We start from the raw sequence: 12365 nt of genomic DNA, 5'->3' as shown, positions 1-12365 counted from the left end.
TAGGGAGTGACCACCTTTCAGAGCAGCCGTGCACCAGGCTGTGTGTCTCTCCATCCTGGTTGGATAGTGAGGTGTGATAATCCTTTAAGCATTTAATTACAGCTGGCAGGGCTGGAGCAGACTATCTTCTGCCCTGTTCTCATCAGCCTGGACCTGCAGAAGATGAGTGGGAGCAATCCCTTGGGTTGTGTCTGCCAGGCTCTGTCCCTCCAAGCCGAGCTGTCTCAGGGGGCCCTGTCACTCCCCAGAGTCATGCCCCATGTGGAGCCCCTACCCTCTGCTGCCCCTGCAAGGCTTGGCTCTGGCAGGCTTGTTTTTCTAGCGTGGCAAGTCTGCCTAAAATACCTAGGTGGGGCTCAGCATGGATAATGGCCTTCCTGGGGACAGAGCCAACAACCAGCCCTCAGCAGCCATGAGCACCCCCAGTGCCAGGGGTTCCCTGGCCTCAGGGGCTGGGGAGGGAGTGGAGGGCTGGATTTTGGGGCTGTGTCCACCCCTCCAGTGCCCGGCTCTGCCCCAGGGCTCTGAGCAACGGGCACCTTCCGCCTGGGAGCTGGTGACGTGGGTGTGTGCGTGAGCAAAGGCACGGCCCCAGGAGGATGGAATCATAGAGTCCTAGAAGGGTTTGGGCTGGAAAGGACCTTAAAGAACATCTAGTTCCAAGTCCCCTGCCATAGGCAGGGACACCTTGCACTAGACCAGGTTGTTCCCAGACCTGGCCAACCTTGGCTTTGAATGTTTCCAAGGATGGGGCAGCCACAGCTGTTCTGGGCAACCTATGTCAGGGCCTCACCGCAGTTGCGGGGAAGATTCTGCATTTCCTAACATAAACCTACTCTGTTTGAACCCATTCCCTTGAAGGGGCCACTGGGGTTGGAAAGCTGCTTATTTTGGATGCAGGAGCTGGATTTTGGGGGTGTCACTGAGTATCCTGGCAGGGTTGGGGCAGGGTGTGCCTTTTGAGTGGTGCCTCCAGTGACACTGGCTGATGTCAGATACTGCCTGTAATGGTGGCACTGCAGGTTTTGGGTCTGAATCAGCCACCTTCGCCATTACGGAATCACAGAATCAATTAGGTTGGAAAAGACCTCCGAGATCATTGAGTCCAACCTGTGACCAAACACACCCACGTCCACTAGTCCAGAGGACTCTTTCCTTAAACACCTCCAGGCACTGTGACTCCACCCCCTCCCTGGGAATTCCTTACTTTATCAGAATTTTGTCATATTATGCCATCTGTCCACTAAGAGAAAACTGCATCAAGGAGACCATTGCGGGCTCCCCCTGATGTAGGGGCATCGGGGGAAGCGTTATTGGGGGCTCCCCTATGATGTGAGGGACTGGGGGGGGCTGGGGCGGTGTTTGGGGCTTCCCCGTGATTTGGGGGAGCTGTGGGCGGTATTGCCTCCCACACACACACACAATGTGGGGGCGTTGAGGGGGGGTTGGAGAGGTACTGGCCGCTCCCCCCCTGCTGTGGCGGGGCTGAAGGGTTACTTGGGCTCAGCCCCCCAGCCGCGGAGGTGCCGTGAGGGTTCCCCTCCATGTCCCCGCCCCGGCCCCGCCTCAGGGGCGGTACCAAGGGCGGCTCCGGGCGCTAAAGGCGGCTCCGGGCGGCTCCGGGCGGCCTTGGCGGGCGATGTGGCGGCGGCGGGCGCGGGCCGGGGGTCGCGGGGGGCCGGCGGCTCTCCCGCCGCTGCTCCTGCCGCTCCTTCTGCTGCTGCTGCTCCGGCTGCCCGCGGCGCGGCCCGGCCGCCTCTACTCGCCCTCGGACCCGCTGGAGCTGCTGGGGCCGGGGGCGGAGGGGCGGCTGCTGGGCTCCTCCAGCGCCTGGGCTGTCGAGTTCTTCGCCTCCTGGTGCGGCCACTGCGTCCACTTCGCGCCCACATGGCGGGCCCTGGCCCACGACATCCGCGGTGAGTCCCCGGCCCCCTGTGCCGCCGCCCCCCCTTCTCCTCATGCCCGCCTGGCCCCCCATCAGCGCCCCCCAACCCTCCTTGCCCGTGCCCTTGTCACCCCTGTCCCTTATCCCAGTCTCTGATCTCCTCCATCAGCACCCCATTTAATCCCCCGTGCCTCTGCCCCTGCACCCTTAAATTCCCCCTGTATCGCTGTCTGTTTACTGTCAGCACCCCCAAATGCTCCCTGTGCCCCCGAAGCCCTATCAGCGCCTCTAAATGTCTCCTGCGTCCTTGTGCTGTCATCCTCCTCCTCTCCACCCACGCTCTTAAATCCTTCCTGCATCCCTGGCCCTGCATCCTCGTCCCCGTCAGCATCCCTGCATCCCCTCTGCGCCCTCCCCATCAGCACCCCTCCATCCCCTCTGCCCTAAACTCCATCAGCCCCCAAAATCCCCCTGCAGCCCAGCCTCCCTGGAGCTGCTGGGAGGGCCCACCCACCCCCGCCCCGGTGCCCAGGGCCTCCGCATGATATCCAGGCCTGGCTTAGCAGCATCCCTGGAGACCCTTCAGCTGGGAGAAGCCCAGGCTGAGCCCGCCCTAAGCATAGGGGGGCCTGCTGCCCCTCAGCCGCACTCCTCCCGGTACCGGCATGGATGGCAGGGCGCTGGGCACTGATCCCAGCTGGTTTGTTCCCGGCTTTGACCTCGATGCCTGGCCTGGCTGGTGCCCAGCCCCGCCTGGGGACCCGTACGCGCCGCTGCCGTGCCCCTCATCCTGCCGGGGCTCATCCTGCCTCCCGCGGCATCCCGGGGCGCGCGCGGCTGCTCCCTGTTATTGCCGTAATTGATGCAGCGCGGTCGCTGCCGGGTGAGTCAGGGCGCCGGCCGGGCGGGCATCCCGTCCCTCCGAGGGGATGCCGTCCCTCCCCGGGGATGCCGTCAGCGCTCCCCAGCGGGGCAGGATGTGAGGAATGGGGTGCGTGCCCGGGCCCCGCGGGGAGAACGCCGGCTCTCCTGGCTCCTCTCCAGAACAGGGCTCCCCGCTCCGGAGGCTGGACCGCGGACGGTGTGCCCGTGGCGGCAGGGCGGGGAAGCCGCCCCCGTGCTGCTCAGCATCCTCGCTGCCCGTTCCCAAGGGTGGATTTCCGTAGGAGTGGGCTGGGCGGGGAGGATGCCCGGGTGACCCGCGAGCACCACGTGCAGATGACTCCAGGAACGTGCCTGGCTCCGTGCAGCAGGGCTTGTCACCAGCCCTCCTGTGCCACGGGTACCGAGGCAGTGGGAAGCGGCTCACCTGCCCTGTCACCTGAGACACAGGAAGGTCCCAGCAGGTCTCCACCTCCAGCCTAGGGAGGCACGGGCTCCATCCATGTGCTGACGCTGCGTCCCTCCCTGTCCCACTCTAAGGAGAGGCTGAGTGTTCTCCAGCTTGTGTCCTTTACATTAAAAAGAAGCCATATCAGAGCTTTATTCTCCATTTTCCTGCTGGTTTTCAGAGACAGCTGCTTAAAATGCCTCCATGCCCCCATTTCTCCATGTGTCCAGGGACAGCATGTCCCAGGGACCTGCTGGTGCTCACTGGGGAAGTGGTAGTCACAAAGGGGGAGTGGGTGCTTGGAAACCAGGGCGGCTCTGCTGCAGTGCCGTGGCTTGGCTGCTGGTGGTGGGTTGGTCCCTCTCAGTTATCAACCATGCCCTCGGTCTGGGGTGAGATGAGGTGGAGCCCATGTTCCTTGCTCTCCCTGAGCTGTGGTTAGCCATCCTTCCACTTCTCCTGGTGGCCTCTTCCTGGGAGCTGGGGCAGAGGCTGGACAGGCAGAACCAGCTGGGCAGGCACTGTCGGGCAGAGCTGCCTGAGCTCCAGCACTGGCGAGGGCAGGGCATACAAAACCAGGTCCCGCCTCACACAGCTTTCCCTCTTCCTGCTACCTGAAAAGTAGGGCACCAAACACCAGAATGGACCATGGCTCCGGGTGTTTGGGCTTGGGAAGCATTGGTTGGTGTCCTGTGAGGGACGATCAATGATTTTTGGGACAGGAGAATCTGTGCCATTGGCACAGTGGGAGATCGCTGCTGTCTCCACAGCAGTTGTCGGGAGCAGGGCAATTTTTGGGGCCACAAAGGGGCTGACCTCATCCTCTGTCCCCCCAGAGTGGAGGCCTGCGGTGATCCTGGCGGCCATCGACTGTGCTGACGAGGACAACCAGCAAGTATGCTCTGATTTTGGGATAACCGGCTTCCCCACGATGAAGGTGAGGGCTGAGTGTGCCGAGCACTTCCTGGGTTTCACCGTGCTCTGCCTTTTGACCTGTCCTGCTCTTACTCAATCAAATTGACAGGGCTATTGCACCAAAATACTCCCTTTGGGGTTTTGCAGGCTGGAGCCCTTCCCCAAAACATAGCTGTGGTCAGGCTGCAACCAGCACAACTGCTGGGTGATGGAGCAACAGGGAGGGGGCAAACCAAAATGCTGCTTCGTGGTGAAATGTAGAGGCCGGATCTCTCCTAAGAGGGGAGAGAGTCTGAATCCTGTGTTGAAAATGCCTGGGAAAGGCTGTTGGAGGGCAGAAAGAGGTTGCAGGGGCAGGTTTTGTAGGAGGGCACAGGGATGCTACAGGAGGTTGTGTCTCCTGGGAGCCTCCTGCGGTGGCTGGCAGGGTGCCATCCCTCTTCCTGGGCCTGTGCCCAGCCCTTTAGCTGTGTCAATACATCGGTTTGCAGCACTTCCCGCTGCAAATGGAGCCTCACAACACAAACAGGGAAGCCAAAGCACTCCAGGTGCTAAACCTGGCAGTTAACACCAGGGTTGCCTTGAGATGGAACTGGTAGGGATAAGGGTTTTATCAGACATGCCATCAGTCTCAGCTTACAGGTCAGCTCAAGGTGGGGTCAGATTTGGGGCTTTTCCAGGCAGGTTGGCTTGGTCCCACCCCTGCCCTGGGGTCTCACTGAGCACCCACTGCCCTAGGATGCTGATAGAAGCATCTCCCAGGGCAGGGAGGTGTGCTAATGTGGCCATGCCAAGAAGTCACTTGCTTCACATCCCCTGTCCCTGCCAAGCACCTTTTGCAAACAGTCCCTGCTCCCAGCCCAGCCTGCAAAGCAAACACCTGGCTGATGCAACCTGCTGTTGCTGCTGTGACTATACTGTGGACACTGGAGTCACTGTGGGAGGCCGGGAGGGGGGAAAACCCCCTGTCTCCTGCTTTCTCAAAGCTCTGGAGCAGAGAGTGGTTTCCAGGACTGGAAAGGTTCCATCTGCCTCTGTGAGACCCCTGGAGACACCTGCTCCGCTGCCAGCCAGCGCTCAGCCCTTGGCTGGACGGGCTCCCAGCCTCCCCTGCATTCCTCCCCTCCGAGGATGCCCCCAAAGATGGGAACTCAGCTGGGAGCTGTGGTGGCTGGTGACAGTTGGTGTACTGCAGTGTTGTGGGGAAACTGAGGCAGAGGTGGTCTATGGGCAGCCTCAGCCTTCTGGGCTGCACTGCCCCCTGTCCCACTCCAAACATTCGCTCCAATTTCCCCTTGTGTTTTTTTTCCCTCTCAGTTCTTCAGAGCTTTTAGCAAGAAGGCAGAGGACGGGATAAGGATTACCAGTGAGTATTCAGAGCCACAGGGATTTTTATCCTGGGTGTGAATATCCCTGCTGCCTCCACACTCCATGCATTGGGATATCGGGGAGTCTGGTGGGGGTCAGCTCCAAGAAGCTCCCCTTAGCTCAACCCATGGGACTGGCTTCCCCAGGACTGACCCCTTGGCATCCTGTGCCCCTGCAGATCCCAGTGCCACAGTCGAGGACCTGCGCCATGCCATCATCACCAACCTTGAGCAGAGCCAGGACTCCTGGCCACCTGCCTGTCCTCCGCTGGAGCCGACCAGGTAGGGGCACTGGGATGTGGGGGTGGCTCTGGTGGCCTCTGTCCTATGTGGAGCAGGTTTCTCAGGAAATCCTGAACCAAAACCAAGCGTGGAGCAGCCACGGCATCACCCACGTCCCAGTGAGACACAGATGACCTGGCCAGGGTACAGCCCTTTACGTGGCCCGGAGGAGATGGGCCATGTTGTTGCATCTCCTAATGAATCTACTCATCAACCTTAATTAGAGCAAGCAATTCCTGGGCCCCCAGTTCCTGGGGGACTTGACAGTGCCATGCCATACTCAGTGAGGCTTCTTCCATTAGGAGTTTTTTACTGTCCCAAAAAAGGGTTGTCTTGATTCTATATGATGGTTTGGGGATCTGAGTTGTCCTTGCCAGACAAGGCAGTTGTTCCACTGTCCTGAGAGGGAGCATTTGGATTTCCCAAAGCAGTGGTTGAGCTGGGCTTTTGCTTCAGGTCTCTGGTGCCTCTGTGTCCTAGCCAAAAAAACCCACTATCCCTGGTTCAGGTTCCTTGCTGTTTTATCTGCTGGGTGAGTGTGCAGCTCCCTCCTGCCCCTGCCCTGCCCCGCCTGTGCTTTGTTTTCCGCCTCCTTGTCCGACCCCGGTAGGTTTTCTCGAAACCTGTGTACTGGAGCAGAAAATTGGACTGGAAACTTGAGCAGAGAGGAACTGCTGGCTCAGTGGGGCTGAATCTGCACCAGCATTCCCTGCCAGATCCCAGTCCTGCTCCTTCTGAGTGGGAGGGCAGAGCATCCTGCTGATACTGAGGCACCTGCTGCCGCCCTCCTCTCTCTTGCAGCGCGGAGGAGGTTCGCACCTTCTTCCAGAGGAACAAGGACCAGTACTTGGCTCTGATCTTCGAGAAGAGCAACTCCTTCGTGGGCAGAGAGGTGGGTACAACTGCCTTTATCCCCCATTTCTCTTGGAGCGCATGCCCCTGGTGCCTGACAACTCCTGGGTGCCTTTGACAGGGAAGTTCTCTCCAGGCAGGCTCCCTGTTCAGCTTGCACGTGGCTTAGCAGGTGCCAAGTTACACAAGGTGGTAAACAGTCCTGCTGCATCCCTGGTGGGGCTGGAGATCGCTCTGCCTCCCCTCATCTGACCCTGGGGCTTGCAGGTGGCCCTGGACATGCTGCAGTACGAGAATGTGGCAGTGAGGAGGGTGCTGAGCAGCGAGGAGGAGCTCGTGGAGAAGTTCGGGGTCACCACCTTCCCCTCTGGATACCTGCTCCTCCGCAACGGCTCATTCTCCCGCCTGCCTGTGTGAGTCAGGGACACGGCAGGGTGGATCCAGGGGTGCTGGTGGGGTGCCGGGCTTTTCCTCATCTCTGTGCTGCTTTGTAATTGTTGGAAAGTTCATTAGGGAGGAAGGAGACAGTGGCTGGGTTGGGGAGGCTGGCAGAGGGTTGCTGGTGGGCACTGAAGAGGACTGCCAGCCCTGCCTGGAGCTAGCAGAAGGGAAAATGGCTTGTGACTGAGCCATCCACACACCCCATATACCTGGAGGTGGTGTGGCATGCCTGCCTGGGGCTCAGCTCTGCTCCAGGTTGTGTGTCTGGATACCCACTACCAGGGCAGGTGGAGAGTACAGACCACCCACACGCACTCTCCAGGTCTGATTGCCTGTCTGGCTATGCCTTCATTCTCCTTTGCTTCCTCCTTGGGGTCAGGGGCTGTTTTGGAGGGAAAAGGGATGTGCTCACAGCTTCTCCTTCCTTGCAGGCACATCGAGGCACGTTCCTTCTACACCTACTACCTGCGCACACTCTCGGGCATCACCCGTGGCTCCTACAAGCTGAACACAACCACCAGCACCTCCAACGAGACTGACGTGGCCCCGCTGATCCGCGCCGACCGGTCAGGCCTCCCGGCACTGTTCTGGGGAACCTGGGGCTGGGGGGGGAGGGGGTGCCTTGGCCACGGGTGGGCAAAGGGCTGAGACCATGCCTTTCCCTGGAGAACCCCGAGTTGTGGCTGGGTGTCTGGGGGTGCGGGTTAAGGGGCTGATGAGCCCTGGTGTTGCGCTGCCCTCCCCAGCTCCAAGCTGTACATGGCCGACCTGGAGTCCGCACTGCACTACTCGCTGCGGGTGGAGGCTGCGCGAGCCTCGGTGCTGTCGGGAGCACAGCTGGCCGCCCTCAAGTGCTACGTGGCCGCGCTGGTGAAGGTGAGGAGCTCGGTGTTGGGAGAGGAACTGCCTGTGCCTCTGTGGAGCCGTTTGTGAACTGCAGGTGCAGGGTACGGGCCACCATGTCCCAGTGCTCGCGGGTAGCAAAGCGTGGTGGCCTTGGGTGTGTGAACCCTGTGTCCTGGTGCTCAGTGTATCCCATGGCTGCTGTCAGACAGTCCCCATCTCTGCGGATGTCCAAATTCAGCCCAGAGTCCCAACAAGAGCCAAGAGAGGGTGTTGGAGTGTTTCTAATGAGATGTGGGGTATCTGCTTTGGTGGGCAGAGCACGATTGGCACTTGCAGGAGGTGTCGAGGCAGTGTGTCTTTTCAGAAGAGAGGCTGTTGCCTGCTGGGTTGTCAGAGATGGTCAGAGGGGTTTGTCTCTGATCTTGATGCTCAGCTCCAGGAGCTGATCTCTGCAGGCTCCTTTGATAATAGTCCAGGAAAGGGACTTCCACTCTGAGTCAGGCTCTGAAAGAGCCTAATTTATGGTCTTTTTTCTTCTCAGTTGAGCTTGGTGAAGCTGAAGTGACTGGGAGCTTTGAGCCAGCACAAGCAGGGCAGTTTAATTTCTTGCTGTGACTGAGTGCTGCATTTGGCTGAGGTTTTGCCACTAGGTCTGCAGGAGCCCTGTCCCCATCCCTGTCACAACCTGGGCTCCTTGGTAGACCTTCACCCAGCCATGCCCACTTTCATTGCTCCCTCCTTTGTCACACAGGGTCTCATGCTCAGTTTGGACCCTGCACATGTGACAAGACACCCCCTGCTCCCACCCCTGTCTGCTCTTCCCCAGGAAATAGCTCCAAACGTGAGCCACTGGTGTAACAAGTCTTCAGTCCTCAGCTCAGAGCTTCATGTGGCTCCTCCTCTGCTTGCCCCCAGCCATCACCCTCGCTCTTTCTCCTTTTAATGAGAACCACAGAGTTAGGGAAATAAACCCCCATCACACCAGCTCCCTGGTTGGGGTGGGGGGGAGCAGCAGTGGTTGTATTTGATCCACTATTAATCCTTCCTGCAAACCTTCTCCTCGATGAGCTGTAGTGGTGGGTGGTGGGTGCCAGTGCTTCCCCGAGAATGCTGAGCCAGCGCTGCCATTCCTGCACTCATCCACAGGATGGAGCAGCATCCCCAGGATTGCTGCCAGCCTGGGGCTCAGCCTGGGGGAGCTCAGCCAGCCTTAACTGTTGCAATCCCAAGAGGTATTTAAAGGCAACAAGAGAGGTAAAAATCCTACTGTGGAAAGAAGCCTGGAAAGCAGGGAATTGCACCGCAAAGCCTCCTCCTGTCCCAGGAGCCGGGATGACAGTGCATTTTGCAGCAGAACTATCAGGTCTCAGATGAAGTCTGTGAATTTGAGTCCTCCACCGTGATTCCCCACAGGCCCAGAAATAACAGGTCAGATTCAGGCAAAATGCTCCTTTCTTTTGCTTCCCCATCACTTTTCCTGTGTGCTGATGGTCTCATCCTCAGTTCCTCCATCCAGGGTCAGTCCCTCTGTCTGTCCATCCATCAGTGGCACATGCTGGCCCCTCTCCCTGGAGTGGTTTTAAAGTGCAGCTGCTAATCGGCTTTGCCAGACTTACGGTCAGAGTGGCTTTTTGCCTCCCTCAGTTGGGGCTGAGGTTTGGAGGCTGAACATACAGGGGACTTGCCAACCGTGGGGAAACAAGGCACAGGCCCCTGCCCCTTGGATACAGGCAGCAAAACCTTGCCAGGACTCTGCTGCCCTCCAGCACAGAGGATGCTGGTGCTGCCCAGTGCCTGTCCTGGTGAGCCAGCAGTGCCTGCAGGCTGCCCTGCTGCTCCCAGCATGGAGTCTGTATTTCCTCACCCCTCTCCCCCCTCTGCAGTACTTCCCTGGGCGCCCCTGCGTGCAGACTTACCTACAGACCCTGGATGGCTGGCTGAGGAACTGGACAGAGCCTGAGCTGCCCCGCAATATTTTGAAGGAGGCCATGAAGAATAACAAAGATGTAAGATGCCCACGGGGACCCTGGCCCCCCCTCTCCTTACCCCTGCCCCTTGCCCACCAGCTGGCATTACCTGTCTGTCTGTCCACCAGGCCTCCAACCCCGCCATGCTCCCCAGCAACGTGACCTGGGTGGGCTGCCAGGGCAGCGAACGCCACTTCCGTGGCTATCCCTGTGGGCTCTGGACCATCTTCCACCTACTGACCGTCCAGGCTGCCAAGAATGGCCCTGACAAAGGTATCGGCATCCCTGGGGGAACTGGGCTCAGACAGGGTGTGTCTGGGTGGGCCGTGGCACGGGCAGGGGGCTGTGTGCAGGCAGAGCCTTGTTTCCCCCCTTCTTCATCTCGTCCAGAGGCAGGTTTGCAGGGGGCACAAAAGACGCAGAGTCACAGTGCAGGGTTGCCACCTCAGCTGTGGGACTGCGGTGGTGGCACTGCAAGGTCTGGGCTCACCCTCCCTTTCCCCCCCATCCTCTGCCTCCCCCCAGAGCTGCCACTGGAGGTGCTGAGCACCATGCGCTGCTACGTCCGGCACTTCTTCGGCTGCCAGGAGTGCGCCGAGCACTTTGAGGCCATGGCGGCCAAGTCCATGGACCGGGTGTCGAGCAGGGAGGAGGCCGTGCTCTGGCTCTGGTCCCACCACAACGAGGTCAACGCTCGCCTGGCAGGTAAGGGGGGCTGCCAGGAGGGGAGTCGGAGCAGCTTCCCCAGGGAAAAGGGGAGGTGAGGGGGAGGAACATCCCTGTTCCTGGATGGATCTGGCAAGTGGCTGCAGGGTGCAGCAGTGGGGACATCCCGTTGTCCCCCATCACAGGGGACAGCAGCTGGTTACCCGGCTTCAGACCACCCTGGAGATGCAGTTGGGTCTTACATGCTCCCTGTAGGGAGCTTCCCAAAGCTGCCATATGCCCTTGGAGACCCCTCCTCCCAAGATGGCTCCTCCAACTGTCCCCATCCCCAGCTGCTGGACTCTCCAGTTTACACCAGTACGGGGGGAGGGGATCACATGTGCCCTCTAACCCCCTCACTGGCTCTGGTCCCTGCAGGAGGTGACACGGAGGACCCCAAGTTCCCCAAGTTGCAGTGGCCTCCGCCCGACATGTGTCCCCAGTGCCACAAGGAGGAACGAGGGGTGCATGCCTGGGAGGAGCCGGCCGTGGTCACCTTCCTCAAGGCACACTTCTCCCCGGCCAACATCTACATGGACTATGCTGAGCCCAACCCCATCCCTGGGGCCAGGGAGGGGACCAGTGCCAGGCTGGGCAATGAGGGCCCTCGAGTGGAGAGGGGGAGAGAAGAGGCAGGGGAGGACAAGGAGACGGAGGGCGAGGCGAGGGTTGTGGGGCGGCCGGCCCTCGTGGAGCCACGGCGCCCCAGCATCGTGCGGCTGAACGCCAAGCTGCGGGAGGCAGGCGAGGACATCGTGGACCTGGACTCCTTCAGCGAGCAGCACTTCAAGAGCCAGGCCCTGCGGGCCGTGGCTGGCCGGCGCCGCAGGATCAGCAAGCGGGACACCATCGCCCTGCCCCGGGATGCCGCTGAGGGCAGGGAGCGCCGGCGGGCGCCCGGCGTCCTGCTCCGGGAGGAGGAGGATACCGGGGAGGGCCTGCGGAGGAGCCCCTGGCTGCGGGTGCTTGGATTGGGCTTCTCCCGCCTGGACATCAGCCTCTGCGTCGCCCTCTACTTCCTCTCCTCCATGTGCCTCCTGGCCATGTACACCTTCTTCCGCCTCCGCACCCGCGCCCGGAAAGGCCGCCCTGGCTTCCCCATGGCCTGAGAGGGGTTGGGGGAGCCGGGGGCTGTCCCTAGGGAGGGTGGACTGAGTCAGAGCACCCCTGGGCCAGCATTTTGTCCCTCAGCGGGAAGGGGTTTAGCACATACCCCTTGGGAGCTGCCCCAGTTACGGCAGTCACTTCACCCAGGATAGGGGTCAGAGGGTGTAGGGCTGGTTTTGGGGGGAACGTGTTGGAGCATCCCCTTCTCAGGTCATAGTGCCATGTTTTTGGGCATGCAGGAGCTGGGACGCCGACAGTGGTTTTATGTTTTAGCACCCAGCTGCCCTTGGAAGCTCCCGGGCACTGGGCTGGTTTCAAACTGGGAAGCCCAGTCCTGTGCTGCAGAGCAGCCCTTTGGAATCCAACCACTAGGGGGGCCAGGAGGATGGGGGTTTAACCCCCCAAAAGTGGGGGCTGATGAGTGGGGACAGCAGTCGTGGGTTCAGCTGCATTTTTGTCTCCCCCTTCTCTGAGACAGGGCCCAGGGTCCCCCACCTTTCCTTGCCCCCTTCCTGCGCTGTTGCTCGTTCTCTGCTTGTCTTAGTGGAATAAATTATTTTTGCCGATGCCTGTCCTGCTGTGTTACCTGGTCTCTGCCGTGTGGGCACACTGGGGTGCCATCTCCCCTTCCTGCTGTCCCCACTCCAGCCTCCCCGTCACCCTGGGAA

General features: G+C 60.3%; 1 protein-coding gene across 1 annotated transcript; it reads left to right on the top strand.

The window, feature by feature from the left end:
- Nucleotides 1-1611: 1611 nt before the first annotated feature.
- QSOX1 (quiescin sulfhydryl oxidase 1) lies at nucleotides 1612-12263 on the top strand. Its single transcript, XM_050307128.1, has 12 exons — nucleotides 1612-1916; nucleotides 4052-4152; nucleotides 5448-5496; nucleotides 5677-5779; nucleotides 6581-6671; nucleotides 6899-7044; nucleotides 7504-7638; nucleotides 7819-7948; nucleotides 9802-9924; nucleotides 10014-10158; nucleotides 10411-10590; nucleotides 10969-12263. The coding sequence occupies exons 1-12, from the start codon at nucleotides 1640-1642 to the stop codon at nucleotides 11697-11699; spliced, it is 2211 nt and encodes a 736-aa protein (XP_050163085.1). The 5' UTR covers nucleotides 1612-1639; the 3' UTR covers nucleotides 11700-12263.
- Nucleotides 12264-12365: the final 102 nt, after the last annotated feature.

This window comes from Myiozetetes cayanensis, unplaced genomic scaffold (assembly GCF_022539395.1).
Source record: "Myiozetetes cayanensis isolate MyiCay16 unplaced genomic scaffold, myiCay2020 scf12, whole genome shotgun sequence".
Classification (NCBI taxonomy): Eukaryota; Metazoa; Chordata; class Aves; order Passeriformes; family Tyrannidae; genus Myiozetetes; species Myiozetetes cayanensis.
Note: the sequence above shows the minus strand (reverse complement) of the source record. Positions and strands in the feature narration are given on the sequence as shown.